The 27,407-nt window shown below is 51.2% G+C and overlaps 1 protein-coding gene across 1 annotated transcript in view; it reads right to left on the bottom strand.

Annotated features, from left to right (window-relative positions):
* Nucleotides 1-10,410: 10,410 nt before the first annotated feature.
* Nucleotides 10,411-27,407, bottom strand: part of LOC125739446 (cGMP-inhibited 3',5'-cyclic phosphodiesterase A-like) — a 53,184-nt gene continuing 36,187 nt past the window's right edge. The window contains exons 2-13 of the mRNA XM_049009569.1: nt 25,708-25,968; nt 21,308-21,465; nt 18,127-18,200; nt 17,475-17,632; nt 17,148-17,285; nt 15,623-15,734; nt 15,036-15,149; nt 14,652-14,851; nt 13,683-13,886; nt 12,889-13,050; nt 11,914-12,178; nt 10,411-10,848 (exon numbers count right to left, since the gene is read on the bottom strand). Of these exons, the coding sequence (XP_048865526.1) occupies nt 10,562-10,848; nt 11,914-12,178; nt 12,889-13,050; nt 13,683-13,886; nt 14,652-14,851; nt 15,036-15,149; nt 15,623-15,734; nt 17,148-17,285; nt 17,475-17,632; nt 18,127-18,200; nt 21,308-21,465; nt 25,708-25,968 (2,133 nt within the window). The 3' untranslated portion in view covers nt 10,411-10,561. The remainder of the gene's footprint in view (nt 10,849-11,913; nt 12,179-12,888; nt 13,051-13,682; nt 13,887-14,651; nt 14,852-15,035; nt 15,150-15,622; nt 15,735-17,147; nt 17,286-17,474; nt 17,633-18,126; nt 18,201-21,307; nt 21,466-25,707; nt 25,969-27,407) is intronic.

Consider the following 27,407-nt stretch of genomic DNA (forward strand, 5'->3'; position numbering starts at 1 on the left):
CTCAGTTCTACATAAATATATAGCCGCGGGAAAAATGAAGAGACCACAGTACAGTTTTGTTGTTTCACTCATTTCTCAATTTATGGGTGTCGTCTGTGAATCATACATTTTCCTTTGCAAACTACAGCCTGATTCTTCTCTGTTTCTCATTAATAAAGAGCTTCTTCCTTGCTTTATGGGACTTCAGTCCTGCTTCAAGGAACAGTGCACTTCACACCTGCACGTAATGTCTCCCATTCCTTTTGAAGGTCACTTCATGTCATCCTACAACTCACAAGAAACTGTCGGATAAGTTGACTGTCATCTCTGGTATTAGAAAGTCGCTTCTGCTCTCTACCTGGTTGGTTCTTGGTCATTCCCATGGTCTCCTTCTTATTCTTGTGTACTGCTGTCTTAGAAATTTTCAACCCGGAAACAACCTGCTGCTCAGCGTAGCCTTCTGCCAACAGAACCAGGATTAAACCAGGATTTAACAATGCAGATTTGTTTAAAGGTATAGTTTTAGATTCAGATTGCTCAAATATTATACTGAAGTTATTCTGAATCTATTTTCAAATTCAGTGCTGTGACAAAGTGATTAATTTCCTTAATTTTTTCTTATCTGTGTCTCATCTCCAAACAAACGTAGGATTATATGAAGGATATTACTGTTTTTAAGTGATCATTTGATTTTTTTTGAAGGAGAATAATTCACTACCACCCACATCACACATGTGACAAAGTAATTTTCCCCTAAACATAAAACTGTAATGAACCATTTGTGATGCGAGGGGATCAGTCTTTGGCAACACCATGGAGAAATTTTAGCCTATTCTTCTCTACAGAATTGTTTTAAATTAGCCACATTGGAGTTTCCAACTATGAACTGCATATGTAAGGTCCCGGCCCAGCATCTCAATCGGGTTCGAGTCAGAATTTTGAATAGGCCGCTCCAAAACCTTATATTTGTTTTTTTTTTCTCCAGTCGCTCAAGTCGTGAACTTGCTCTTATGCTTCGGATCGTTTGTCCCGCTGCATGACCCCCATTGCTCTTCAGGTTCAGATCACTGACTAATGACTGGACATTCTCCATTAGTACTTTCTGGTAGACAGAGTTCAGGTCCAGAAAGTACAAATCCAGACCAAGACTTCGTTTCAACCAATAACTTGAATGTAAAAACTCACAGTCATGGAGTAATCAACTGGTTGGTTGAAACAAAAATCTTGGTCTGAGTTTATACACTCTGGACCTGAACATTCCATCTTTGTTGGCAGACAACTGAATTCACGCATCTCTCAGTTTTGGCAGGTCGCACAGGCCCTGAAGCAGCAAAGCATCCCCACACCATCACACTATCTCCACCACGTCTGGCTGTGGCCATGATGCTCTTTGCGTAGAAGCTGTGTTAGTTTTACGCCAGATGTAGCAGGTCCAGGTCTTCCAGATAGCTCCGCTTTTGACTCATCTGTCCGCAGAAGATTCTCCTAAAAGTGTTGGGGGTAATCAAGTTGCTTTGACGAGCCTTCATGTTCCTCTTACTTAGCAATGGTTTCTACCTTCCGTTTCTCACATGGACACCATCTCCGCTGGTGTCTTTCAAATGGTGGAATCATGAATGCAGACAATGACTGACCTGAGAGAAGCCTGCAGTTCCATAGATGCTTGTCTGTGGTCCGCTGTGACGTCCCTGATGAGTTTTCTATGTGCTCTCCGAGTAATTCTGCTGGTCCAGCCACTACTGAGCAGATCTGCCACTGTTCCTAGTGTTTTTTTTCCATTTAGAGATAATGGATCTCACTGTGGTTTGCTGGAGTCCAGGGGTTTTCTTGAAGGCTTTGTACCCCTTTGCTGCCTGATATATTTCAGTGATTTTCCACGCATCAACTTCTTCAAGAAGTTTTTTTAGTCAAAGCACGATGTCACCCGGTATCCAATCCCTTATCCTTATATTTCAGGAATAGTTTTATTTAAATGGGGTTGTCAGCAATCAAGCTTAGGTGGGTCTGGTTTAATTTAGCCCATTAGCAATTAGATTTGCTTCATTGTTTGATTAAGTGATAAAGGGGGCAGTTTCCTTGTCACATGGGTATCGGGGAATATTTTTTTTCCTTCAATGAATGAAACAGTCTTATCTCAGCTTGTCCTTTGTATTCCACTAAATTTTCTTTGAGATCAAAACAAATTGTTAGTCAGTTTTTTCCCCCCTGTTTCAGGGGAAATCGTTTAAACGGTAAACAATTTTGCAGTGAAAAACAGTAGTCAGTAATTTACCAGCTGAATATGTTAAATGAAAACAAAATCTTGTCTTTTATGTAAGAGAATGTCCAGCTTTCAAGAAAAAAATAACAGAATTCACACGGATGTAAAACAATACTGCATCTTCACAAATTCTCACAGCCTACTGTGAACAAAGAGGCCTGAATACACGAAACAGGAAATCCGAGAGCACAGCGCAGAGACCCATCCGAGATATATTGGGACAGCCATGCAGCCTGATTATCTGCAGAGCCTCGTGGGGTGGGTGTCCTTGCTTTACACAGGTTCCTCAGCATTGAACACATTTCCTCAACACGAGTATGGAACACAGAACGAGACACTTTTAAGAAAGGCTGGGTGCCAGAGTACAGAGTCCTCTACTTACGAACTTTCAACTTACGATGCAAGTCTAAATCGTGTTCAATGGGCTCCCGTTTCCTGTACGCGACATAAACTTATTTTTTTTCTGTGCGCCAGTTCCGCCCAGTATGACTCCTGGCCACTACTCCCACCGCACAGCAGCGTAGCGTAGCATCCAAGTTCTTAGTCTTTGCATATACCATTGAAATGATGTTTAACAATGACTTATGAATATTTCATGTTGCGAACGGCCATTCGGAACGTATCTTGTTCGTAAGTAGAGGAGTATCTGTATATCCAGGTCTCCTCTGCATCTTTTGAAGCACGGACAGGTGCCGTTCACCACAATGTGCTTTTTTCAGCTGGATCATTTTAAAGGTCCGTTCAACCTGCATTTGACTTTTTCTTCCTGCAAAACTCCTAAGGAGGGAAAAATGCTTTTTTTTGCCCTTGGTGAAAAAAGGTAAACATAAAACTGCAAGAGAATCAGTCTCCAAACACAGACTCCTGTCAAACATAAAAATGAAAAGCAGCGACTGAACAGCAAAGAAATGATGGGAAAGAGGTCATCAGATATTGGTCTCTGTGGTGCCCATCTTGGCTGAGATATGACCTCCTTGCTCTCCAAGCAACAGCCCTGGCTTACAAAGAAGATGCCAAGCGTACCCTGCCAGTCGGTTTGATCGAATGAAGCCAATAAACATAGGACAACCATGTGACCTAGATTCTATGGAATCAGAACAATGGCATTGTTCTCATTGCCTATTTAAATAGATACAATACCATCAGAACAATGGTGATATTCTCATCGTCCATTTAAATAGTCCTCTGATAGCACCTCTGATTCAGTCACATGGCAAAAATACACACCGAAACCAAAGGATCATCAGTGGGTCGGAACAAAGCAGGTAGATGAAAAAACTAAGGCAGAGAGCAACATAGGAACAGCCATAGGAGCAGCAAACACACGGTGAAGAACAAGGGTAGGATCATATATGCAGAAGATGAGGGTAAGACGAGGGACAGGTGTGGGACAATAACAATCAACCAAGCACTAGGGCTGGGAACAACAAGACACAGGTGAGGGTTATAATCACAAAGGACTCAAACACTAGGAAAGGGGTGACTAGCGACACCTGCTGGCCAGGGAGGGACAGATCCTGACAAATATATAGATATGCCCTGTTCTGTTTCCCTTCAGATAATCCATGCATATCTGCGCTCCTGTGTGATGCTGTGCCCCTGCTTGTGTAGCTCATGCAGAGCATTGAGCTTGCTGGAACATAAACCCACCGTCTTAGTTAAATCCTGAACTAATTAATTCCATGAAAGGCCTTCCAGTCCATGTTATAGTCTCTCCTCATTGCTGTCCTTTATGCTTTCCTCTCTCTCCAGCAGAATAAAACAGCACACGAAACAGACACACAGATCTTTTGTAGGATTTCATAGTACAAGGGGCAAAATGCATACCAGGAGGTTTCTTGCTTTTCAAAAAATTAGGTATGTTGGCTGCAAGGATGCAACTCGAAATATCCCTTATGTTTCTGTCTGGATAAGTGGATGGAGGGCTGATAACTATGCAGGAATGATTTCTTTAAACAGGCGACCGTTTCAAAGATGAGGACATCACAGCTCAGCAGGGAGCCTTTTGGCCTGGGAGGGTTTGAATACACCCGGGAATGTGCAGGTCACATCCCGCAGTATTTGTGCACGTTATCTCTTAGGTGAATGAGTATCTCTAATGTGCCTGTGCTCTAAGGCTCTTGTGAGCAGGTCCAGGGTGCGTGGTTAGATCACTCGCTGTGGTCTATGACCTGTAGATACAGATGCTTGCTTGATGACGTTAACGTAGCCTGTTTGTTATATTATAAGATTTCTTACGTAAATCACTGCCTTGAAGCTAGGAAGATCATATCTAACCAGCTGATATTTGCGTGATGTGATGTGTACAATTCTGACATGGGCCATAATTGACTTTCTGAAGTGGTTCAGATATATTTAGTCCATGGTTCTGATTCGATGGTTAGCGTTAGCGATATATAGCGTTACCTATTGTTTGTAATAGTGTAATTAAATCCAGCACTAAAGAAATGTAATTCCGAACAGCTTTCAAACATGCGGTACCGTGGTATCTTTTCAGTTCTGGTATGCCATGCGACACTAATCTGCACAAACGCTGGGATATTTGATAAAATGTGGGATTATCTTCTTCTTGGTGCAGCAAAAATAAATAAAAATCACCGTATTGCATACTTGATAAACTTGTATCACTGTGCGAAAGACAACTCCAAATAAGTCACAAAATAAGGACATTAATCTAGAAAGACACTCTGCTGTGCGATAGTGCTTTACTTCCTGTTTTCTTCCTTCAATGCAAAAAGTCACACAGTGATGACAAAAGCGTGCTTGGGCCAGGATCGTTAATTGCCATGTAAGCGCAGACCAGCGGGAAAGTGGGTCGAGGGGGGGGCAGTTGTGCTTAGGCATGGTACACAGCAACTGGGCCTCGTGTGTGTACGCCCTTAAAGTGCCGGCGTGTGATGCACCAGCCAACCTGCCTTGTGCCCAGTGCATCCTGGGGTACACTGGAGGCTCAGTGTTAGCCCAAACTGGATAAGTGTCCTGACAATGGATGGTGGATGGATAGAAGGCACATTTAAGTCAAACATTCCACCACCATCTCTCCATGAGAGGCAGGTTTGACAAGGTACTCACCCACAAATAGATGAGTACCCAGCCTTGCAGCCTGTAAGATTAGCCTGGCCCCATCCAGACAGTCATTACCAGAGCGCAAACATCCCTGAGCTGTGCTAGAAGGATTTTTGTGTCTGTGTTCAAATTATCAAATAATTCTACCATGAAAACAAAACATTACCCACCCCCATAACGGTCCATAAATGCCCTTTAGCTCTGTCAGCTTGCAGTGATAAGTTAAACGCTGAATGACCAAACTAAGTTTGACAGAAATAAAGAGGCAAACATTCCAGTACCACAGAGTTAAATTCATGTAATTTAACTGTATTCACATTACAACATCCACATTGCTCAGTCTGAGACACATCGAGTCTAATCTCAATACATATTTACTGTATAATACAACACACCAAGAGGCACTTCCAATAATTTTGTAATTAAAGTCGCTACAGTATAGTGTCTAAATTACAAAAAACGGTAAAAATAAATAATGTTTGTCTAAAAGATTGTTGTCAGTTTCATCTTTTATCTGTACAGCATAAAGTTTGTTTGTACAAAATGGAACATTACCACCAATAAAATGAGCAGTTCAGTTAAACAAATACATGTGAAATACATATTTCTCCTTTAAATGTATTGCTACATATGCTAAGTGCAAGATATAAGTGAGGAAAGTAAGAATAATTATTAAGTTGGTGATGTGCCAACTCTATAAAAAATACAGGTTTTCTTTTTCTTCTTTACAGAGTTGTAAAGCTTGTTTGGTTCTCCTTGTAATCAATATTATGCATTAGGAACAATTATAGTACCCCAATGGAGACTGGATAAGACAAAAGTGTACAAACATAGTTAGAAGAATGAAAAAATTAACACATTAGAGAATTTCAGTTATTCCTCAACCTCATAAATGCCATGAGTCTGACGCCACACGTGTCATGCACATTCCCTTCCTGGCCTGACAGCTGAAGTACAATAGATGACAAAGTCAATACCACCTGCCACTATTGGATGGGATTGGTCAGGTGACATGGATGATTAAAGTCAATACCACCTGCCACTATTGGATGGGATTGGTCAGGTGACATGGATGATAAAGTCAATACCGCCTGCTTCCACTGGATGGAAATGATCAGATGACATGCTTGACAGTCAGGTGGTCACTTCCTATGTGTGCCACACTTCTGGCAGCCATATTGGATATATATTACAATATAGGCTGTAATTGCAGGTATTGCTTCTCTGTAAGTCTCTACGTGATAATGCACATCCGCAGAGAGGAAAATTAGAAAGTGACGGTATACAGTGATGTGACTTTTTGGTGAACCGATAAACGTCCAGCTGACTGACTTCAGCCACCTATGCTCCCATTCCATGGCGTTCCAGAAACAAAAAAGGAATCCGATTCCACACAGCCGATACGACCCGAGCTGCAAGCTCATCGGAAAGGTCAAAGGTCTGTATCGCCGAGCGAGAGGGCTGTGCAATTCTATCACTTCGTGCCAGATCGCTGTTGATTCCGATGTGAAATTTCCTGCGATCTGTATCGGAACGATGGTGGTCAGAAGGCAGTGGAACATGGACATTGGGAAGGCGAGAGCTACGAAACGTGTGACAACGAGGCGCGAAGGGGGGAGATGAAGCCACTGAGCGTGACACACAAATGTGCCCATGAGAGGTAAAGTGGGCTATCCCACATTTTTGACCCCTACCCCCTTTTTATTGATTATTTTCAATTGGATAAGTTATTATCTAAGTCATACCTCTGTGCTACCTGTGATATATATCAATTGTAGGGTATAGGCACAGTGATTTCTTTGAAAAAATGTCAACTTTGGAGCTTTTCTCAAAACTTTGTTTTTGTGAGATAGCCCACTTTCCCTCTCAAGGGCACAAATGACGCGTGAAATTTCCTGCACAAGTCAACATGCCTCCATCTGCATTTTTTTTATATTGAGGGATTGCCATCTACACTTGGGGAAATCAGCTCTGTTTTTAATTGTTAACCAAAGACACACAAACAAGTAAACAGGGTGGTAGTGTACGGAGCATCGTCAACGAAGACTGAGACATCGCCAAGAAGAAAAACGGAAAGCCGAACACCTGGAGGCATTGTAAGACAGTGGAATATTTACAATCACAGAAATGGGGAATTTTAATGCTGACTGGGTGTATTTTTATGACGCAAAAGTACGATCATAAAATCTTGTAATTAATAAAAAAAAAACAGATGTCATTTTAGGCACTCGGGACAAAAATGAGACATGGATGGATCTATGCTATAACACTTTGCCTGATCGCTAATAAAACCATATCTCGAAAATATGAACTGCTGTTTAATACCACAGTTTCATTAAGTCTCATTGCTTTAATACGCAGGAGGCTGGTCAGAAACCCTCCCTGAAAAAGGTGACTGTTTTCCCCTACTTGTCGCAGGTAACATGGTGCAAGCACTCAACTGGTCTGTAGGGGGCGTATATAGTGACCAGCTACCCAGGCGTGGCTAGCAGCAGCTGGAGCAGTGAAAGGGTCGTGCTCAGGCCGCCCACCTCCATCAGCCGACCCACCATCAGAGGAGCTGGCTAATGGTGCTGACGTCGAACTGGGTGCTACGTTAACGAGAAGTATGAGGGTCACTCAAGATCTGGGTCATGAAACTGGCATAAAGCAGGTGAGCTTCCCATAAATAATAGTGGAATATCTTTCCCGGGCAAACCTTTTTGCCTAAGCCTACGTCTTCAAGGCCCAAAGACACAGGGGAGACGACAGCCCGAATTCTTTAGTCAATGCAGACACTCTGCCAGCAAATTTCCCCCCCTGGCCTCATGGGACGGGACCCACACCCCTCTGCCTCGCACCGATCTGCGTACCACCTTTCCCGTCCAGCCCTTCCCTTCCCTCAGAGTTTCCAGCATCGCTGCAAGGCGAGTCAGAATCAAAGGATACCCTGTTTCTTTTTTTGTTGACCATTACAAAGGAGGTATCGCAGAGGGGGGTGTCTGGCGGGGTTGTGGGGTTGACTAAACAGCGATCACAGAGCTTGTCTGAGGCAGGAGCTCATTGGCTACCTTCCAGCTGAAGTCCGCTCAAGACATCGACGTCCTTGACCTAAATTGCGCCTGACCGTCCAAACCCATGTCTGTGACTAAGTGGGACGCGGATTAACACCAAATGGACGGAGGGTTGGTCAGCGGCTGACCGGCAACCCCTTCTAAGTTTCCGAGCGAGATTCTGTTGCCAAATTCCCCAGGCGGGTGACTTCCGCATCTCCAGCAGAGAGGCCCAAAACCTGCAAGCGGGAGTCTCGGGCGGCTCGGACATGCCAGAGCTCGATGGCGAACAATGGGGGCTTTGGTCGGCGGGAACAGAAAACACAGCGGAGGAAGCCCCCCCCCCTGGAAGTCCAACTGAAACGGACGCTGTTTGGAGCAGCCGTAATCTGGGTAAACGTGCCGGACACGATCAAGCAGAGGCAAACAAAGGCAGGGTGTGGGAGCCAGTCCGCACACGGCAGTGACGGTCACACGTATAAGTAGATGGCGGGGTTAAAAATAGCCCTGGTGACCGAGGCCTCCCCCCCCGGGTTACAGACAGCCAGAGCAGCTTTCCCTTCAAACGTTAAAACCTGAGAGCATTAAACAGAAAACCGTTTATAGGTGCAGAATCATCAATAAAGTATTTGAAGCAAGTATTCAAGAATAACAGACTGGGAAACTGCGAAGCAAAACACTTAACTTCCTAGAGACGCCTACATCTTCTGCTGAGGGCTCCTCTACGGTTGGCGCGTGATCGTGTCCACAAACCCGGAGACGATTTTAATACCCAACGTCACTCTCCCTCGAAGTATGACAACGACGACAGCGCCAGCGATGGATGCGGCCGGATGTGTGACATAGCAAGGTGGTGTTTGGCTCTGCTGGTTGGCATGCTGTGCTTGTGACTGGAATTTTGCTAGTTCAGATCCCAGGGTCAGCGGAGTGGTGTTAGTGCGTGACCCCTAACTCATCAAAAGGTTTGTTTGCTAAATAAATAAAATGTACAAGCTGAGGTCATCAGCTGTACTTTGTGTGACACCCTAAGTCGGTTTCCCTGGGTGACCCGGATAGCCTTGGCAGAGGCAGAGGTCTTGGCCAGAAAGTTCTAGAGTTTTTTTTTTTTCTGGTCTGTGTTTATCACCTGGTCTGGGAAAATCCTGCATTGTAGCCTCACCACAAGAGTACTCTGCTAATCTGGGATTCATGTATAACAGCCAACTTTATCTGTCATTTGTAAATGATCCAATCAGCAGGACATACTGTTTGTATATATGTCAAACACTGATTGGTAGGATGTATAAGTGCTCCCCAGATATTGGGATATTGCCCTGAAGATTATACTGAGAACACACCCACTAGTACCAGCGGAGGAATTCCGGAACCTTCCGGTGCCTGTCCCACACCTTTGGCTAAGTCCTCTATTCTCCATTCCTGCACGTGCTGGAAAGGGAGGCCTCCCCCATTGTTCGGAGCGACGCCTTACTCTTGCTATGGCCACACTGATGTGAAACCGTGTCGGTACAGCAATACAGAGGCACGCCCCCCCCACCCCCACCCCACCCCCCCCGCCTAGCATGGCTTTATGCCAGAGCGTCTTTCTGAAAGTCTTCAGATTAAAAAAACGCCTTGAAACCCACAAAAGGTAGCGGCATAAAGTGGTTAAAGTCTCCTAAGACCCAAAAAAACACTCCCTTCTTGGAAAATTAACTACAAGAAATGTTTTTTTTTCCTAAGAATACATGGTAAGAAATCCCTCCTATTTACAAAAACTAGCTGTCATTGGTAAGGGTCATGGCAGCCAACCTGTGAAAGAAGACCAGCGAGAGAGCGAGGCTTGTTGCGATGGGCGAGAGGCATTGGTGGGATCACTAGGCCACGTTTACGCCCTGTAGCGTCACCCGCAGGAACATGACTGACGGACGGTAAGTGCCACGGTATTACTGCGCTTCTTCAGTTTTCAGTGGAAAACAGGGCGGTCTGGAAGGTCCAAGTTGCTGTGCGAATGTTTTTGGCAATCCCGTATTGCACTGCGGATACTTCCTCAATGGGAAGTCCCTCCCCCCCCCCCCACCCTCTAACCCAGCCTTCTTTAGGGTTAGGCACATTTTCCCCCAAATTTCTACAGTGTTGTGTCTGAATGCTGTGCTGGGACAAAAATAAACAGTCTTTAAACAACAATAAAAAACCCCACACCATACTGGCTTTGCTTGATCAGACTCGTCTCTTCAGAAAACCTTCATCATTCGAGGCCATCGTCGTCCTCGTCCCCCGCAGCTCTGAGCTCAGAAACCTCCTCATCCACTGGCCCCTTGTCCTCATCGTCAGTCTCTCCTCCCTGGCCCTCCGCTAGCTCCTCTTCCTTACTACCAGGCTCCTCCTCCTCCTCGTGGATCGCCAGGATCGGCTCCTCCCCCGTCTGCACCAGTGTCTCCTCTGCAATCACCTTCTTCCACATCTCGTGGTTCTCCAGCAGCTGCTGGGTGATCTGGCAGAAGATGCTCCTCCTCTTTTTGGGACCTTGTTTTTCTGAAGGTTAGACACAGAGTGGAGAGACTTTAACTGGCTCACTGCAAGGACCTGATGGACCCATTAAAATCCTGTTCTCCAGTGTCACCTCAGCCATGAATGATCATTATTTTAGTAACATGAAGGTCAGTCAAACCTTAGCCAAGCACACTGTAGCAAATCCTCACCCAGCTGAGTGAGCATTAGCATATTCCACTTCCACACTGATCCAGAGGTTGTGCTCAATACGCGTCTCTCTCTGCCTGTCTGTCTAATTTTTGTTGCATTTATTGTATATTTATTGTGCATTATTGTTGCACTCCCCATACTGAAATGTTATATTTTGTCTTAAACTGTCTCATCTCATCACACTGCTCTCTGTCCTGTATCACACTGCTCTCTCTCCTGAATCACACTGCTCTCTCTCCTGTATCACACTGCTCTCTCTCCTGTATCACACTTCTCTCTCTTCTATAAAACACTGCTCTCTGTCCTGTATCACACTGCTCTCTCTCCTGAATCACACTGCTCCCTGTCCTGTATCACACTGATCTCTCTTCTGTATCACACTGCTCTCTCTCCTGTATCACACTGCTCTCTCTCCTGTATCACACTGCTCCCTGTCCTGTATCACATTGCTCTCTCTCCTGAATCACACTGCTCTCTCTCCTGAATCACACTGCTCTCTCTCTCCTGTATCACACTGCTCTCTCTCCTAAATCACACTGCTCCCTGTCCTGTATCTCACTGCTCTCTCTCCTGAATCACACTGCTCCCTCTCCTGAATCACACTGCTCCCTGTCCTGTATCACACTGCTCTCTCTCCTGTATCACACTGATCTCTCTTCTGTATCACACTGCTCTCTGTCCTGTATCATACTGCTTTCTCTCCTGTATCACACTGCTCTCTCTCCTGTATCACACTGCTCTCTCTCCTGTATCACACTGCTCTCTGTCCTGTATCACACTGCTCTCTCTGCTGTATCACACTGCTGTTTCTCCTTTATCACACTGCTCTCTGTCCTGTATCAAGGCTATAGGCTAAAGTAACCTGCAGATATAAATCAAAACCAAACGGTGTCTTACGAGACGTTTCCGAGCTGGTGGACACGTCCTCCTCAGTGACGTCGCCACCTTCCTCGTCGTTGTCCACCCCCTCAACGTTGCCCTCCTGGCCCGCCTCCTCGGCAGGCTCCACCCAGCGCCCGGGCATGAGGGCGGCCGAGTCGTAGGAGCTGCATAGAGGCCCCACGATGTGGGTAATGAAGGACTCCTGTAGCTTGGCCAGCTGGGGCGCCGAGCGGTCCATGAAGGGGCTTATGGGAAGGCCCAGGCTGGCCTCCTCGTCACCCTGTGGGAGCGTGCGGTAGCATTAGTGCAGGGGCCCATCTGAGGGGCCCCCAACACATTTAAGCTGGAGACCAGTGCTGCATGTGGAGGGTTAGGAGGTGCTTTGTGTCCATCTCGCTTTTTTTTTCCTTTCATAAGTCTTGGCACTTCAAGTCCTTAAGACACAGATAATTCATGTCTAACAAAATGAACTTCGTTATACATTGCGTAGCCGTGGCAACGACACACAAGAAGTAGAATGCCCGACACAAATTATTACATACACAAAGTGATTCTGCTAGAGTTTCCACTGCTGAGCTTCTGCTTGGAGCTACATCCCACATAACGCTCTTACCCCCCCCCCCCCCACCAAAGTGGGTGTGGCCCAAACTGACCAGGAAAATTACATGGACGAATAACAGTGGACAATAATCGCTAGCCTTCAGTATCCCATAGTGGGTACCAGAGATAATGACCTTGGTACTATCAGTGGCCTACAAACCATAACAAGGTCTCTGAATTCCTATTACCACATACACAGGATGTTTGAGGCAGGAACAGGAAATACATTATACACCACAATGTATCTGATTTATACCATACATACATGCTTAGAGTACGTCAGTTAGAGCCTTAGATACCACCGCAGTCACATTAAGGTCAGTAGCTTCCTGGGGGCGGCGCCTCAGCTCTAATGGAGGCAGGTAGCTTCCTGGGGAGGCGGGGGCTCACCTGCTCATAGAACTCATTGACGATGCCCTCTGTCCACTTCAGGTGAAGCTCCTTGCTCTTGAGTGGCCCGTTGATGTCGGCTAGCTTGATGCACATCTGGCACACCAGCAGCCGGTCGTTCTCATTGGCCCAGTCGATGCCAGGGCCCACGTCATCGCCCACCTGGGATGGGACGCGGGGGGAGGTGGTTGTGTTTAGATACTAATAACTCTGCCAATCAAGCAGTCAGTCGCTGGCCCAACTTCCCTGGTTCGACGTGGCCTGTCAATCTGTTATTATTTAGTTTGGGCTGAGCTTGGCCCCCTAATCGGGTCTCTCTGTGCTCTCTAGCTGTGTCTGGACGTGGTTCATTATTTCCCTATTATGGCTACTACCTGAAAATTCCTCGGTCTGTCAGGAGTTCTGACCATGACAGAAGCACTGAGAATTGATGGCTGTACATATACATTTAACATTTAAACAGATATTTTTATCCAAAGCAATATCTATTTCTGAGAAAGCAGGGTCTGGCAGTCCCTGGACCAATTGTGGGATTAAGGGCCTATGGTGAACCACTCTGCTGGTTTTGGGATCTGAACCAACAACCTTCTGATCCCAGGTACAGTATCTGCTGAGCTACACACTGTCCCCTGAATAGCTGATACCACTTTCACTGAGGACACAATGCATTTTGAGATGATTATTTAACTTGTTATTTCCAGTTTTTTCCTCAGCCCATTACCCTGAATTCATCCTGTCAGCTGCACCGCGCAACACAGCAAAGGCGTCCATCTCTTTCCGGAAGCGGGCATTACCTTAGCGTTGAACTCAGCCAGGAAGTCAAAGTGCTTCTTCAGGTCGGTGGCGAGGATGGCCTCGATGACCAGGAAGCGAAAGCGCTTGAACTCCACGTGGTCCAGATTGACCAGGAAGTTGTACTCGGGCCGTGACATGAAGAGGCTCCAGGCTGAGGCCGCGTGGTGGTTCTCCAGCACCGAGCGGTCGTTGTACAGAACTGCCTGCAGGGGGAGACAGAGTGCAAAAAAAAAAACAGAATGGACGTCAATAACACTTTTGTGCTATTGTTGCATTTTTTTGACTCATTTTATCAGACACGTTTTTATCCAAAGCAACTTACACTAGCAGAAAGGAGTAACATTTATGTGATTCTTTTGATTTGAACTCACAGCCTTTGCACTGTTAGCACAACACTCTACCCCCTGAAATGGGGGGGGCATACTCCACATCCATGCCGTGAAGCTTGCCATGTTCCATCAGTTTCCTCCAAGTACTCCAGTAGGAAGATTTGCAGTTAGCAGAACATTGCAGTCACGTTGTACCCCTGTCTCAGTGTGGGGGGGGGGGGGGAATGGGGGCACCATTCCCAGCCCTTTTTCAGGCTTTACGCAAAATCAGATTAACCTAGTTGTCATTTGTAATCTTCCATCCCGGTTTGACAGGCTTGTCAGATGGGGGGGCCCCCTGGTGGCTGCTGGGCCCTACGCAGTCACTATTTGCTTATGCACAGTGAAATAATAACGCAGAGTGACTCTCTGATTATACGCTTGTGCTGATGCTCTTTGCCCGTTTTTTTTTTAAACACATTTCCCTGCAGGCTACCTTACACAAAAAGACAGGATAAATGTGCATAACCTGACTCACAGCAGGGAAAGGATTCATAACAACCAATGAGGCGCCGACCAAGTCGACCAAGAGACAAGAGAGTCTCAGCCAATCAGAGGAGGGCTACGGGGTTTATACAGGAGCTTCCGCTGCAGAGTCACCTGGGGGGCGCTGGTGGCCACCAGGAAGGCGTTAGTCCTGCCGGGGTGGTCGTAGTCGTGCATGGCGGCCGCCACGTACAGCGCCATGAGCTCCAGGGCCGGGATGAGGCCCGACAGGCAGCCGTAGTCGTCCTCCAATGCCGCGTACGTCTTGGAGACTGTGAAGCCCACACGGCTGTGGGTGATGCCACTGTCTGAGTCTGCAGGGGGGGCAACGGAAGACGGTGTCAGGGCAAAACCAAGAGCTGCATCATAAGCAGTAGCCCTGTGCATCACCACTCAGTCTCCTGACTATACTCTCTTGCTATTTATTTAGTGTTTGAAACTTCTGGGGGGGGGAGGGAAGACTCTAGAACCGACAAAGCAACCTTGATCATGGCATACCGGAGTCGCTGGCAGAGCCGTGGTCGCCAATGAGGCTGGGGAGGCCCGGCACGGCCTGCGTAGTGAGGTACCAGACGGCGTGCAGCACATCCGTGGCGTGGATCCTGTTGTGATCTGCGGGAGGGTGAAAGACGCCAAAGTGTAATACAGGCTGCGGCCACTAGGTGGGAGGCTGAGTGTTTGTCTCAAAAAGGGGTTTGACTTGCAATCAGAGGGAAAGTGACTTTCCATGATAAACAGAGTCTAAAGCTTCCTGCTAAAAAAAATGAGTGAAAATCACGCCGATTTGTTGATTCCCATGCCTACCCCATCTTGGTCTCCATGACACGCACAGGCACATAGAGTATGCAGATGAGAAGGCAGGACCAACCAACATGCAGCAGTAGCCACGGGATTCAAACCGGCATCCTTCTGATCAGAAGCAAAGTCCCAACCTGCTGCGGCACACACCTCCCCCAAACACAGGCCGTTGGCCGGGAATCGAACCCAGTTCAACCCAGCTACGCTAACCCCAATATGAGCAACAGTGATGAGGATGACAGGCAGCAATGCCAGCTCCCATGCTGGCACTAGATCGCTGTACTCACATGGGATGTCTCTGTACCCGCTCTCCAATGCGTGGAAGTAGTTCATGAATTCCCGCACGGGGATCTTGAAGGTTTCAAAGAGGCCCATGTCTTCAAAGAGTCTGTAAGAAACCTGAGACAAACCACGCCCCCTCATTAACATACTGAAGGTCTTATTGGTGCACATTAAGCACAGGCAGACAGACCCCACCCCCTCAATAACATACCAGTTTCTCATTGGCGCACATTAAACCCTGACCTTGTCAGGCTCCACCCCATCATTGTCATACCTGGGCCTCATTGGTGTAGATTAAGGCCCGGCCCCATAAGGCTCATCCCTCTCAATGACATACCCAGGTCTCATTGGTGAACATCAAGCCCCAGCCCCATATGCCTCTCCATCCTCTGCCTATTGTTCTCAATGTGCGCTAAGCCCTTTCACAGTTCTTGGCCTGTAGTGACGGCAGCTCATGCCTCTAAACAGCAGATGGCGCCATCACCTGTGATTCATGCAGCCATCAGACTGATGCGCTCTGCTCTCCGTAGTTGGAGGGACATTGTTTTTTTTTGTTGTTTGTTGTTTGTCAAACCCCCTCTTTTGTGAAACGGCCGGCCTGGGTGAATGAATATTGCAATACCAGCCGAACACGTTCCAATAAACATTACAGGCTACCTACGACACCCTGGATCGCAGACACACACAGGCACACCCAGGCAAACACACACACATTCAAACTGACACACAGGCACTTGCAGTTCAAGGAGACACCAGCAGGGGGCAGAGTGGTCACAAGACTAAAGTTGCTACATGCAGGTTGCAGATTTGCCTTTTAGAGGTGTGTGTGTGTATTTGATGGGGGGGGGGTTCTTCGGAATCTTTAGCTGGAATGCTATATAAAGCAACCCCCCCACCCCCTTGGCTGAAGGGCTGATATAAATAATTTGCCTAATGTGCCTGTAATTGAACACGCAACATGAGGGTGGGGGTGGGGGGGGGGGCTGCTCTTCCATGCATCGTCAGCCAGGGATGAGGAAGGATCTTCCCTCCCCCTCTGTTAGCCCCACCTGGACTCTGTCCTACACCTCCAGCACTCCTCCCCGCTCCCCCCCAGGTCCAGTCGGGGCCAAACACATGCCCGTCCGATGGGCGGCTCCCGCTACCTTTCATCTTCGCCCGTGACTGGAACGGCACAACTCACTCACCCCCCAAACATTCAACTTTTATTTATTTTTGGGAAAATTAACAAATGGAACAAAAAACAATGCGTTTTCCTGAAAATCAGCCGCCAGTGTGCTGCATTAATGACATGGGAGTACTAACCACCGGCCGAATGTGGGATCCCTCGGTAATTATCACAGTGACCAGGGTCACGGTTAATTTAAGGCCTAATTGAAGACGTTACGGGTATTTCCAATTACTATAACTCAGTCATCGGTTCTCACAGGCCAACTTAACATTTCAGTCGAGTGGGCAGATTTTCAGTCCCGTCATGATTGGCTGACGGAGCTGCGCAGACGCAGCCAAAGCGACCGACGCAGATCCCACCTGGCTGAGGATGCAGCCGCATGTGCCGTTGGTTCTCTCCACCAGGCTGAAGATGGGGAAGTTCCAGTTGTTCAGCTGAGCCATGAGGGGGTCCAGCCCGTCCATCACCAGGGGATCAGGGGCCAGGATGGGCTTGTCCTGGGGGGAGGGTCATCAGTCAGCCTCGAGTCACAGACGCTTGAACTTCAGATGGAACCAAAGTGAGATAAAAGCAGCATACTGGAGTCCCAGAACTCATCTAACTGCTAATCTGTGTCTAAAAGCCTCTCAAACGATGATTACGGTTCACACAGAGAGCAGCTGCAGGGTCGCAGGAGAGGGGGGCACCTCTGGGGCCGCAAGGGGGTCCAGCAGGAGTCTGTCGGGGCGGTGCGTCCTGCAGAGCTCACGGTGCCGCTCTTCCCCCGGTGGCTCATCACCGTCCCCGTCACTGTGGCGGGCCTCGAGTGTGCTCTCGCCATCCGGTGACGGCGTCGTGCCATCGTCTGGAGGGCGTGAATAAAGATGTGGTTGAGATACGGTCAAGACACGGTCAAGATGTGGTCGAGATGCGGTCAAGACACGGTCAAGACTCAGTGAAGTCGTGGTCAAGACAGCACTCTGACAGACCTGATCTATACAAGAGAATTACATTAAAATATCTCATACATTAAGTTTTTATTTCACATATGCCAGCCACTTTATTATTAGTATTTAATTTTTATTCATTTCATTATTATTCCACAATATTCTGTTCTTTTAGGATTCTGTTGGTGTACTTTTTAAAAATGTACTTTTTTATTTGTACAAACTACCTGCTTTGCAGTATTGGGTGTTTCTTGGTGCTCTGTGTACTTTGCCACTAAAGGCACAAATTGCTCCGTATGCGCCTGGCCTGTTCTCCAGTAGATGATTGTTTTATGAAAAATCCAGAGTGTGGCGCTCTGAGATAGGAAAGGCAAAGAGATACAAGATAAGGCAGTGATGGCGACCTGCTCACCTGTGCGGCGAGTTCTGTCCGCTCTGTCCAGCGACCCCCCACCATGGCTTAGTTTATTGTAAGGCTTCCCACAGCTGTCAAAAGGGCAGAGGTCAGAGGTACTGCGATCTGTAACATCAGTATCACACATGCAGGACCTCGCTTGACATTTTGAGTCCTGTATGAGGAACGCATCAGTGCAATTTTCCAGAGCAGGGTGAGAAGCTTCAGGGTTCAACGTTTGTATGACCGATGTTTGTGGGAAAATGGTCCGTTGTGAAGATACGAAGCCAGAATACTAACATTTGGAAAAAAGGTCTGGTATGTGATTTTTTTTGGAGATTTTTAAAGGAAATCTAAAAATCGTCGTGGAAAACTGACCTTGCTCAGACGGCACGAGGTCAGCAGTGTGCCGGGCGACCGGGCGAAGGCCTCGGTTAGCCTACACTCATCTCTGGTTTCATCGGGTGATGAGATCACATCCCCTTTCACCCTAACAAGCCGTGATACCCAAATGCGACCAACAGCGGCACGAGATTATTTTTAAGTAAATAAAACGTGGCAGAAACTCCAGCTGAAATGGCTGCTAATTACACTGCAGGTTTCCTGTCATTACCGATACAGGGGAACGTTAAAACACACTGGATTTCCAACGTTACGGCGCACAGCCGTGCCTGGAAATAAACCAGCGCAATTAAAATACTTCGCGAAAACTTGTCCATAGCAGAAAGACCCATAATTGTTGTATATGACTCCTGGTCTTGCCTAAGTTGCCTTTTTTGGAGGTGGGAGCAGAACACAGGTCAGATCCACAAGCACAGTCACTCCTGTATACGCAGACATGGGCGACAGAGAGAAGTTAGTGTTTAAGCAAAGCCAGGGCCAGGATAGCGGCTGCTTATGTCCCGCTGGCCACCAGGGGGCAACCTCTTCTGATCAGCCTGTCAAAATAGGAAGGATGATTGCAAATGACAACTCGGTTAGTCAACATTTTGCTTAGGGCCCTGACATGGGTTCTGCCGGCCCTTCAGCACAGCAGCCAGCTGACGTTAATTGTGGGAAAATTTCTGCACAATGCAGACCGACCGTGAGTAGTCACATCAAAAAGTCTCCATGATCTGTGATGTAACCACCCCCTTTTTAAACCCACCGGTCGAGATCACACGTGCACAAATGGAGCATGTTGGCCCCCAGAAATATTACAAGAAATGAGGGTCATTATCCTGGCAATCGGAAAATAAAACCCCCTTCTTAGGATTCCGCGTGCTTGGCCGGCCCTGACCGCGAGAGAGGGCCCAGCCTTCTTTGTTATGCTTTCCCGCCTAATTTGCTGCAGCGCTGTACGCCGGTGCCACCTGGGATGCGGGCCAGCAGTCCTGGTGCTGAAATGGCAGTCCGGTTTTTCCCTGTCTCCCAGTTACCGGCCCGTAGCTATAGATGCAGCTCGCCTGATAGTGGATTCAGCCAAACGCGGAGGGAAAAGGCTTCGCTTTGCGTCACCACTGCAAATCCCACCGGCTGCAGTAACTGCCACTCTCTGTCCTGCGTGTCACTGCTTTGAGACACTTGTAATGGAAAGAAATCCCACAGAATTCTCATAGATTTATAAATAAGTTCAAGACTGCGACAAGGAAGATATACACGGGAACAAAAACTTCTGGTACAAATAAACAATGTTAAGAATTCTTGTTGCCAAAGTACAAGCATTAATCATCTGAATAATCTGTAGTTCACTGGGCCATATGAGACCGTAAAGATATATTGAGTCTGCGCATTGCAATTCCTCCTCCTAAAAGACAGGTGGCACTGTCCATACGCATTTAAAGTGGTGACGAACGTTTCCTCATAGTAATGATTTAAATGAGTCTTAAAACAGCTCAGAGTCAGACGATTGGGTGTCTCTCCCTTATTACACAAAACATTTCTGCAAAAAACGAGCGAGTGACGTGATTCACCTAATTACGGCATCAGACTGTATTTAAACATTCACACAAACAAACAGACTGACTCAGCTACAAAAATGAAAGCAAATAAACCCACATGTGATGATTACGGCGCTGACAGTGCCACACAGGAACGGGTGACGGATCCAGAGTAATTTCCATCTCCATACAAGTGCCTGGTTTTGTCTTCCATTTTCTCCACTGGCCGAAACTTTATACCTGTACTGTTTTAAAACAACGTCTCACCCACCATCTTGCAAGCTGAAGCTTAAAAAATGAGAATCCATGAGGTCTATAAGGGGGGGTCATGGTGTGCTGGACTGTGCCCCCATACTCCTGCTTCAAGCAGCGCCACCTGCAGACTGGGTTTTACACTGCGGTCGTTACGGTCATGGTGTTGGGTCCTGAAAGGCTGCTCCGTATACAGGATCTCGCTTATCCTTCTATTTAAGCACCTCATGCCCTACAAGACAGTTTTCTGGTTATTGTCTGGTTTACTGTATACAGCTGGGCTGGTTCTGCTGTCCACGCATGTGTATCAGTAAGATCCCCATTCTCATGTGTCCTGGGCCTCCACGCTCAGGCCAGGCTTCAGGCATGACAGCCGAGCAGAAGCAGCAGAGCCTGGATCCTCAAACGCTCACAGAGCAGACAACCACCTCAGAGGCTGACCAGCCAATCACTGCTGAGATACCAATGAAGATGACGCCCCCTCCCCCCCCCCCCCCCGCCCCACTCCATAACAACAGTCACACATTCATCTGTAGTCTGGTCAGCTGGTCTAAGGACCCCGTCCTCTGGTGAGAGGCACAAACTAAACAAACCCAAAAAATGTTTTCTTTAATATAAATGCTGGATACACACTCCCTGGAGCCAAAGAGCAAAGTGTAGAATAATTAATCACTTTTGGCAGGAAACTGAACATAATTAGCAAAGGCTGCCTTATCTGAACCAGAATCACTCATTTGGTCACAGCTGTAATGTAATGAAGACTAGTGAAGCGTTCTGACCAGCCTGCGGAACATTCCAGAGGCCCGCTTTGGATCTCAGGAGCCCCCCCCTGCAGTTCCCAGAACCCCTCTGTCAGACAAATGGTTTCGCTTCTGCGGGGGCTCACATGGTTGTGAGACTGTACCTGCAGATGGGTGGGAGGCTGAGGTGAGTGTGTTACCGTACCTGCAGATGGGGGGGAGGCTGAGGTGAGTGTGTTACCGTACCTGCAGATGGGGGGGGGGGCTGAGGTTAATGTGAGGCCGTACCTGCAGATGGGGAGTTCATGAACGGGCTTGATGCTGGCGCTGCGATCGCGACACACCGGGCCGGGCTCGATGGTGGGCAGACCCGTGGCTGAGGTGGTTGTGGTCCAGGTGGATGAGATCCTTCTGAGCAGCCCAGGGGGCAGACTCCGACGCAGACGCTGCGAACGCAGAAGACACAGCTGAGGACACACCCCCCACAGCGCAACACAGTACGCAGTGTCAGCCTCTTGCTTCCCATTGGTTAATGTGGGGAGTGATTGACAGCAGATTGTAAGTCCCACCCACCATGGCTTTGCAGGTAAGCAGATCCTGACCTTAAATCTCTTTGCGACCTAGAGCTCTCCAGAGATCCTGCATTAGAACAGTCCTGAAAGTGCTGACTTCCTGTCCTGCCCTGAATCCGGTAGGGGCTGAAGGCCGCCTTAGATGGGCCGTAGCGGGGTGGTGTCCCCCTAGACAATCATAGGTGTCCCATCTCCGGCCAACAGGAACATAACCCTGAAAGACCCTGGGCATGCTTCTCCACCATCTGTGCTCAAACTCATCCAGGCTTCACAGCCATTGCCACCCCTGTCCTCGCCTAGCAAGCATCTGTTCGGATCAAGAAAGGCATATTTCTCTATCCGAAGCATCCTGGTGCCCACCCTGCTCGCTGCCATCATTCCTTAATCTAGCTAAAAGCGATTTGCCCTCGTATTTGCTTCAACAGCGGGAGCCGGATGCTATCTGGCGACTTGCTCTTTTGCTCAGGGCTGGATCAGCAAAAGTCAAAAGAATGTCGTAGGGGCGGGTGGACGCAATGCCTGTCAATCACGTCCTTCTAGAAAGAGCAGGCGCAGTGCTTCTCCACCGTCCGCTAACTGCTAACCAGCAGCCCCCTTCAGCGCTGGCTTCGCCGGGTTGTACAACTTTTCTTGGATTGTTTTCTGAAGCCCAGCATCATCTCAACAGCTGCTTCAGCGCTATGGGCCCGTGAGCTACCGAGACGGCCGTGCGTGATCCCGATGGGGGCCGCGACCGAGACGGCCGCTCGTGATCCCGATGGGGGCCGCGACCGAGACGGCCGCTCGTGATCCCGATGGGGGGCCGCGACCGAGACGGCCGTGCGTGATCCCGATGGGGGCCGCGACCGAGACGGCCGCTCGTGATCCCGATGGGGGCCGCGACCGAGACGGCCGTGCGTGATCCCGATGGGGGCCGCGACCGAGACGGCCGCTCGTGATCCCGATGGGGGCCGGGACCGAGACGGCCGTGCGTGATCCCGATGGGGGGCCGCGACCGAGACGGCCGTGCGTGATCCCGATGGGGGGCCGCGACCGAGACGGCCGTGCGTGATCCCGATGGGGGGCCGCGACCGAGACGGCCGCTCGTGATCCCGATGGGGGGCCGGGACCGAGACGGCCGCTCGTGATCCCGATGGGGGGCCGGGACCGAGACGGCCGTGCGTGATCCCGATGGGGGGCCGCGACCGAGACGGCCGTGCGTGATCCCGATGGGGGGCCGCGACCGAGACGGCCGCTCGTGATCCCGATGGGGGGGCCGCGACCGAGACGGCCGTGCGTGATCCCGATGGGGGGCCGCGACCGAGACGGCCGCTCGTGATCCCGATGGGGGGCCGGGACCGAGACGGCCGTGCGTGATCCCGATGGGGGCCGGGACCGAGACGGCCGTGCGTGATCCCGATGGGGGCCGCGACCGAGACGGCCGCTCGTGATCCCGATGGGGGCCGCGACCGAGACGGCCGTGCGTGATCCCGATGGGGGCCGCGACCGAGACGGCCGCTCGTGATCCCGATGGGGGCCGGGACCGAGACGGCCGTGCGTGATCCCGATGGGGGGCCGCGACCGAGACGGCCGTGCGTGATCCCGATGGGGGGCCGCGACCGAGACGGCCGTGCGTGATCCCGATGGGGGGCCGCGACCGAGACGGCCGTGCGTGATCCCGATGGGGGCCGCGACCGAGACGGCCGCTCGTGATCCCGATGGGGGCCGCGACCGAGACGGCCGTGCGTGATCCCGATGGGGGCCGGGACCGAGACGGCCGCTCGTGATCCCGATGGGGGGCCGCGACCGAGACGGCCGTGCGTGATCCCGATGGGGGGCCGCGACCGAGACGGCCGTGCGTGATCCCGATGGGGGGCCGCGACCGAGACGGCCGTGCGTGATCCCGATGGGGGGCCGCGACCGAGACGGCCGCTCGTGATCCCGATGGGGGGCCGCGACCGAGACGGCCGTGCGTGATCCCGATGGGGGGCCGCGACCGAGACGGCCGCTCGTGATCCCGATGGGGGGCCGGGACCGAGACGGCCGCTCGTGATCCCGATGGGGGGCCGGGACCGAGACGGCCGTGCGTGATCCCGATGGGGGGCCGCGACCGAGACGGCCGTGCGTGATCCCGATGGGGGGCCGCGACCGAGACGGCCGCTCGTGATCCCGATGGGGGGCCGCGACCGAGACGGCCGTGCGTGATCCCGATGGGGGCCGGGACCGAGACGGCCGTGCGTGATCCCGATGGGGGCCGGGACCGAGACGGCCGTGCGTGATCCCGATGGGGGGCCGCGACCGAGACGGCCGCTCGTGATCCCGATGGGGGGCCGGGACCGAGACGGCCGCTCGTGATCCCGATGGGGGGGCCGCGACCGAGACGGCCGTGCGTGATCCCGATGGGGGCCGGGACCGAGACGGCCGTGCGTGATCCCGATGGGGGCCGGGACCGAGACGGCCGTGCGTGATCCCGATGGGGGGCCGCGACCGAGACGGCCGCTCGTGATCCCGATGGGGGGCCGCGACCGAGACGGCCGTGCGTGATCCCGATGGGGGCCGCGACCGAGACGGCCGCTCGTGATCCCGATGGGGGGGCCGCGACCGAGACGGCCGTGCGTGATCCCGATGGGGGGCCGGGACCGAGACGGCCATGCGTGATCCCGATGGGGGGCCGGGACCGAGACGGCCGCTCGTGATCCCGATGGGGGGCCGGGACCGAGACGGCCGCTCGTGATCCCGATGGGGGCCGCGACTGAGACGGCCATGCGTGATCCCGATGGGGGCCGCGCTTGAGACGGCAGCTCGTGATCCCGATGGGGGGCCGGGACCGAGACGGCCGTGCGTGATCCCGATGGGGGCCGCGACCGAGACGGCCGTGCGTGATCCCGATGGGGGGCCGCGACTGAGACGGCCATGCGTGATCCCGATGGGGGCCGCGACCGAGACGGCCGTGCGTGATCCCGATGGGGGGCCGGGACCGAGACGGCCGCTCGTGATCCCGATGGGGGGCCGCGACCGAGACGGCCGCTCGTGATCCCGATGGGGGGCCGGGACCGAGACGGCCGCTCGTGATCCCGATGGGGGGCCGGGACCGAGACGGCCGTGCGTGATCCCGATGGGGGCCGGGACCGAGACGGCCGCTCGTGATCCCGATGGGGGCCGGGACCGAGACGGCCGCTCGTGATCCCGATGGGGGCCGCGACTGAGACGGCCGTGCGTGATCCCGATGGGGGGCCGCGACCGAGACGGCCGCTCGTGATCCCGATGGGGGGCCGGGACCGAGACGGCCGCTCGTGATCCCGATGGGGACCCGTTCTCTCGCTTAAGGGCCACAGGCTGCTTCCAGACCTTCCCATTTCGGTTTGCTTTGATTCGCCGCAGTCTTTCCCACCCCCTCAGCATATGCCCGTTTTTTTTCTCCTCGGATCCATCATGTTGACACAGCTGCTAAAATGAAAGAGGAACTTTCTCTTAAGGAACTGGACTCTCAGGAACCACCTCCCTCCCCCAACTCAAACTAGAACAACACCTTCATCTGGAGTGGGGGTGGGGGGTAGGCAGCTGAAGAGCTGAGCTGTCATATACCCAGGGACGGCGAGTGTAAACAGAACCCCCAGAACCCCCAGAACCCCCAGAACCCCCAAACCACGGGACGCGTCCTCAGGGTGGCCGAAAGCCAGACATGCCCTCCGCCCGCTACTGTGACGACCGTGGAGCCACCGATCCGGATTGGAACATACTGGGATGCATCCTCTGTCCTACCCCCCCTGACTGTGACCAAGCACCTTATTCCAAATCAACGCATGACAGAGAATAGCTTGGATCAGCCACATTCAGCCCCCTCCACCCGAGCACTAAGGGTCTCGACCCAGGGTTTTTTGACGGGGCGAACAGAATGTAGGGTTTGGGGGGGGTGGGGGGGTGTCAGATGCTCGGAATGCAGTTGGAGGCGGGAGTGTGATACACAGGCCTGCTGTTGTTGCTGCTGTTCTGGGTTGGGGGGCAACATGGGGGAGGAGGGGGTGCACAGGTGCAGCAGATTAATGAATAATCAGTGCGTTCCGAGTCGCCCTGGCTGAGTGACAGGAGCTGATAAACACCTCCCCCGAAGCTGGTGTCGTACGCGCAGAGCATTACCTTGGGTAGGGTCAGCCTCTCGCCGCGATCCAGCCCGTCCTCGGAGTCGGAGCAGCCGGAGGTGTCGCCGAAGGAGCCCTGAGCGGTGACACGGGGCCGGTGGAGGGGCTGGAAGGTGAGCTGGGTGCTCAGCAGGTTGCTGACGGCGCGCAGGGAGCTGCAGGTGTGTGGCGGCAGCGAGGGGTCTGCCAGCAGGTCCGTGATGAGCCCGTGGGCCTCGCCCATCACTGCAATGTCCACCGTCACGCTGGTGCCTGACAACTACAGGGGAGGCGGGAGGGGGGGGCAGCGGGAGGAGGGCAGCGGGGAGAGACGGCGTCAGGTCATTTACACGCAGGGACAGGAAGCTCTCTGTCTCGTGAGGCCAACGGTGTTGCCAAGGTGACACGACTTTAGATACCAGGCTACAAAACCTACATATCTGAGAGTCACCATAGACTAACAAGTAGGGGTCTAACAGGGGCGGGGCTACAGGGGCACCTGCCCAATCTGAAAGCTGATTGGATATGGAATGCCCCTCGCCTGTCACTCACAAATTTAAAACGTATCATTGCCTAATGACTGTATGCATTATTCCCCCCCCAGCCAGGAGATACGTCCATCTCCTCAGCTCAGAGTTAACAAAGAGTGATGTGATGGCAGCTAACAGATCTGAAGAGACAGATGGGAAGTTTGGATGCAACAGTGAGCGTTTGTGAACAGGGCGGGGCAGCGTATGCTCACTCACGAGCGGTCTGGGCTGGACCTGGCACTGCTTCCTGTCTCCACAGCTGGAGGGACGTGGAAGACAGAAGATCGCTGTGACAGGTAGCAGATGCTGCTAGACGCAGGGGCACACTGCTCCCCCCTTAAGCAACACCCTCACCCTGTCCGTCACCAGGAGCAAGGCAGACCACTGGCGTCCCGGACGATGTACAGCTCTGGGCCCAGTTTGCGGACAGGAGAGTAACCAGCAGGAGCACAGTGCAGGCAGCTGTGGGGCTGTGCTTGGAAGATCTGTGAAGATCCTCTCAGACAACAGGCCATGACAGCTGGAGTACTGCGCTCCAGGAACAAAAGCAATGGGAAAATGCACAGTTCATAGCTGTGCCAAGGGCAGTGCCACTCTTACGCAACGACCAATCGGGAAGCAGGACGTTCCCTCACATCATATCCCAGCATTCTCTGCTACATCTGCTCTTCCTACTCCTGCTTCCCACAGCTGAATCACTTCTGCTGACTTGCAGGAAGGACCGACCCGTGAGCTGGTACAGAGGCACTTTCTAGAAAGGTCTATTCCTTACTAATCCCGCATGCCAGCTGTTTCTGTCACAGGCCCTGCCCACATCTTGGCAGCTGGGCTCGTCCTTCACAGGCAGCGCCGATGACATCACCGGCACGCATCACAGTTACTATGGGGGCCACGGTGCTGGGCACGTTAGCTATTATAAGAACATTTCATTAAAGGACACGATCTCCCCAGAGGCGGCGAGCAGGCTCCCTCCGTCTGCTGGGCATCTGCGCTTCCTCCCATCCCCCCATTCTGGGATCGCTCCGGTTCTCAGAGCAGTGGCGAATCACCTACGCCAATGGTCACGTGACGTCACCCGGGCTCGCCGATTGGCCAGGTGCCGGCTACTGAAAATGCAGCGGTCTGGTACTGTACGAGACGCCCAAAATAACAGAAGCGGTTTTTGAGGAAGGCCGCGTGTATCGGGTGG

The sequence above is a fragment of the Brienomyrus brachyistius genome, chromosome 3 (assembly GCF_023856365.1).
Source record: "Brienomyrus brachyistius isolate T26 chromosome 3, BBRACH_0.4, whole genome shotgun sequence".
NCBI lineage: Eukaryota > Metazoa > Chordata > Actinopteri > Osteoglossiformes > Mormyridae > Brienomyrus > Brienomyrus brachyistius.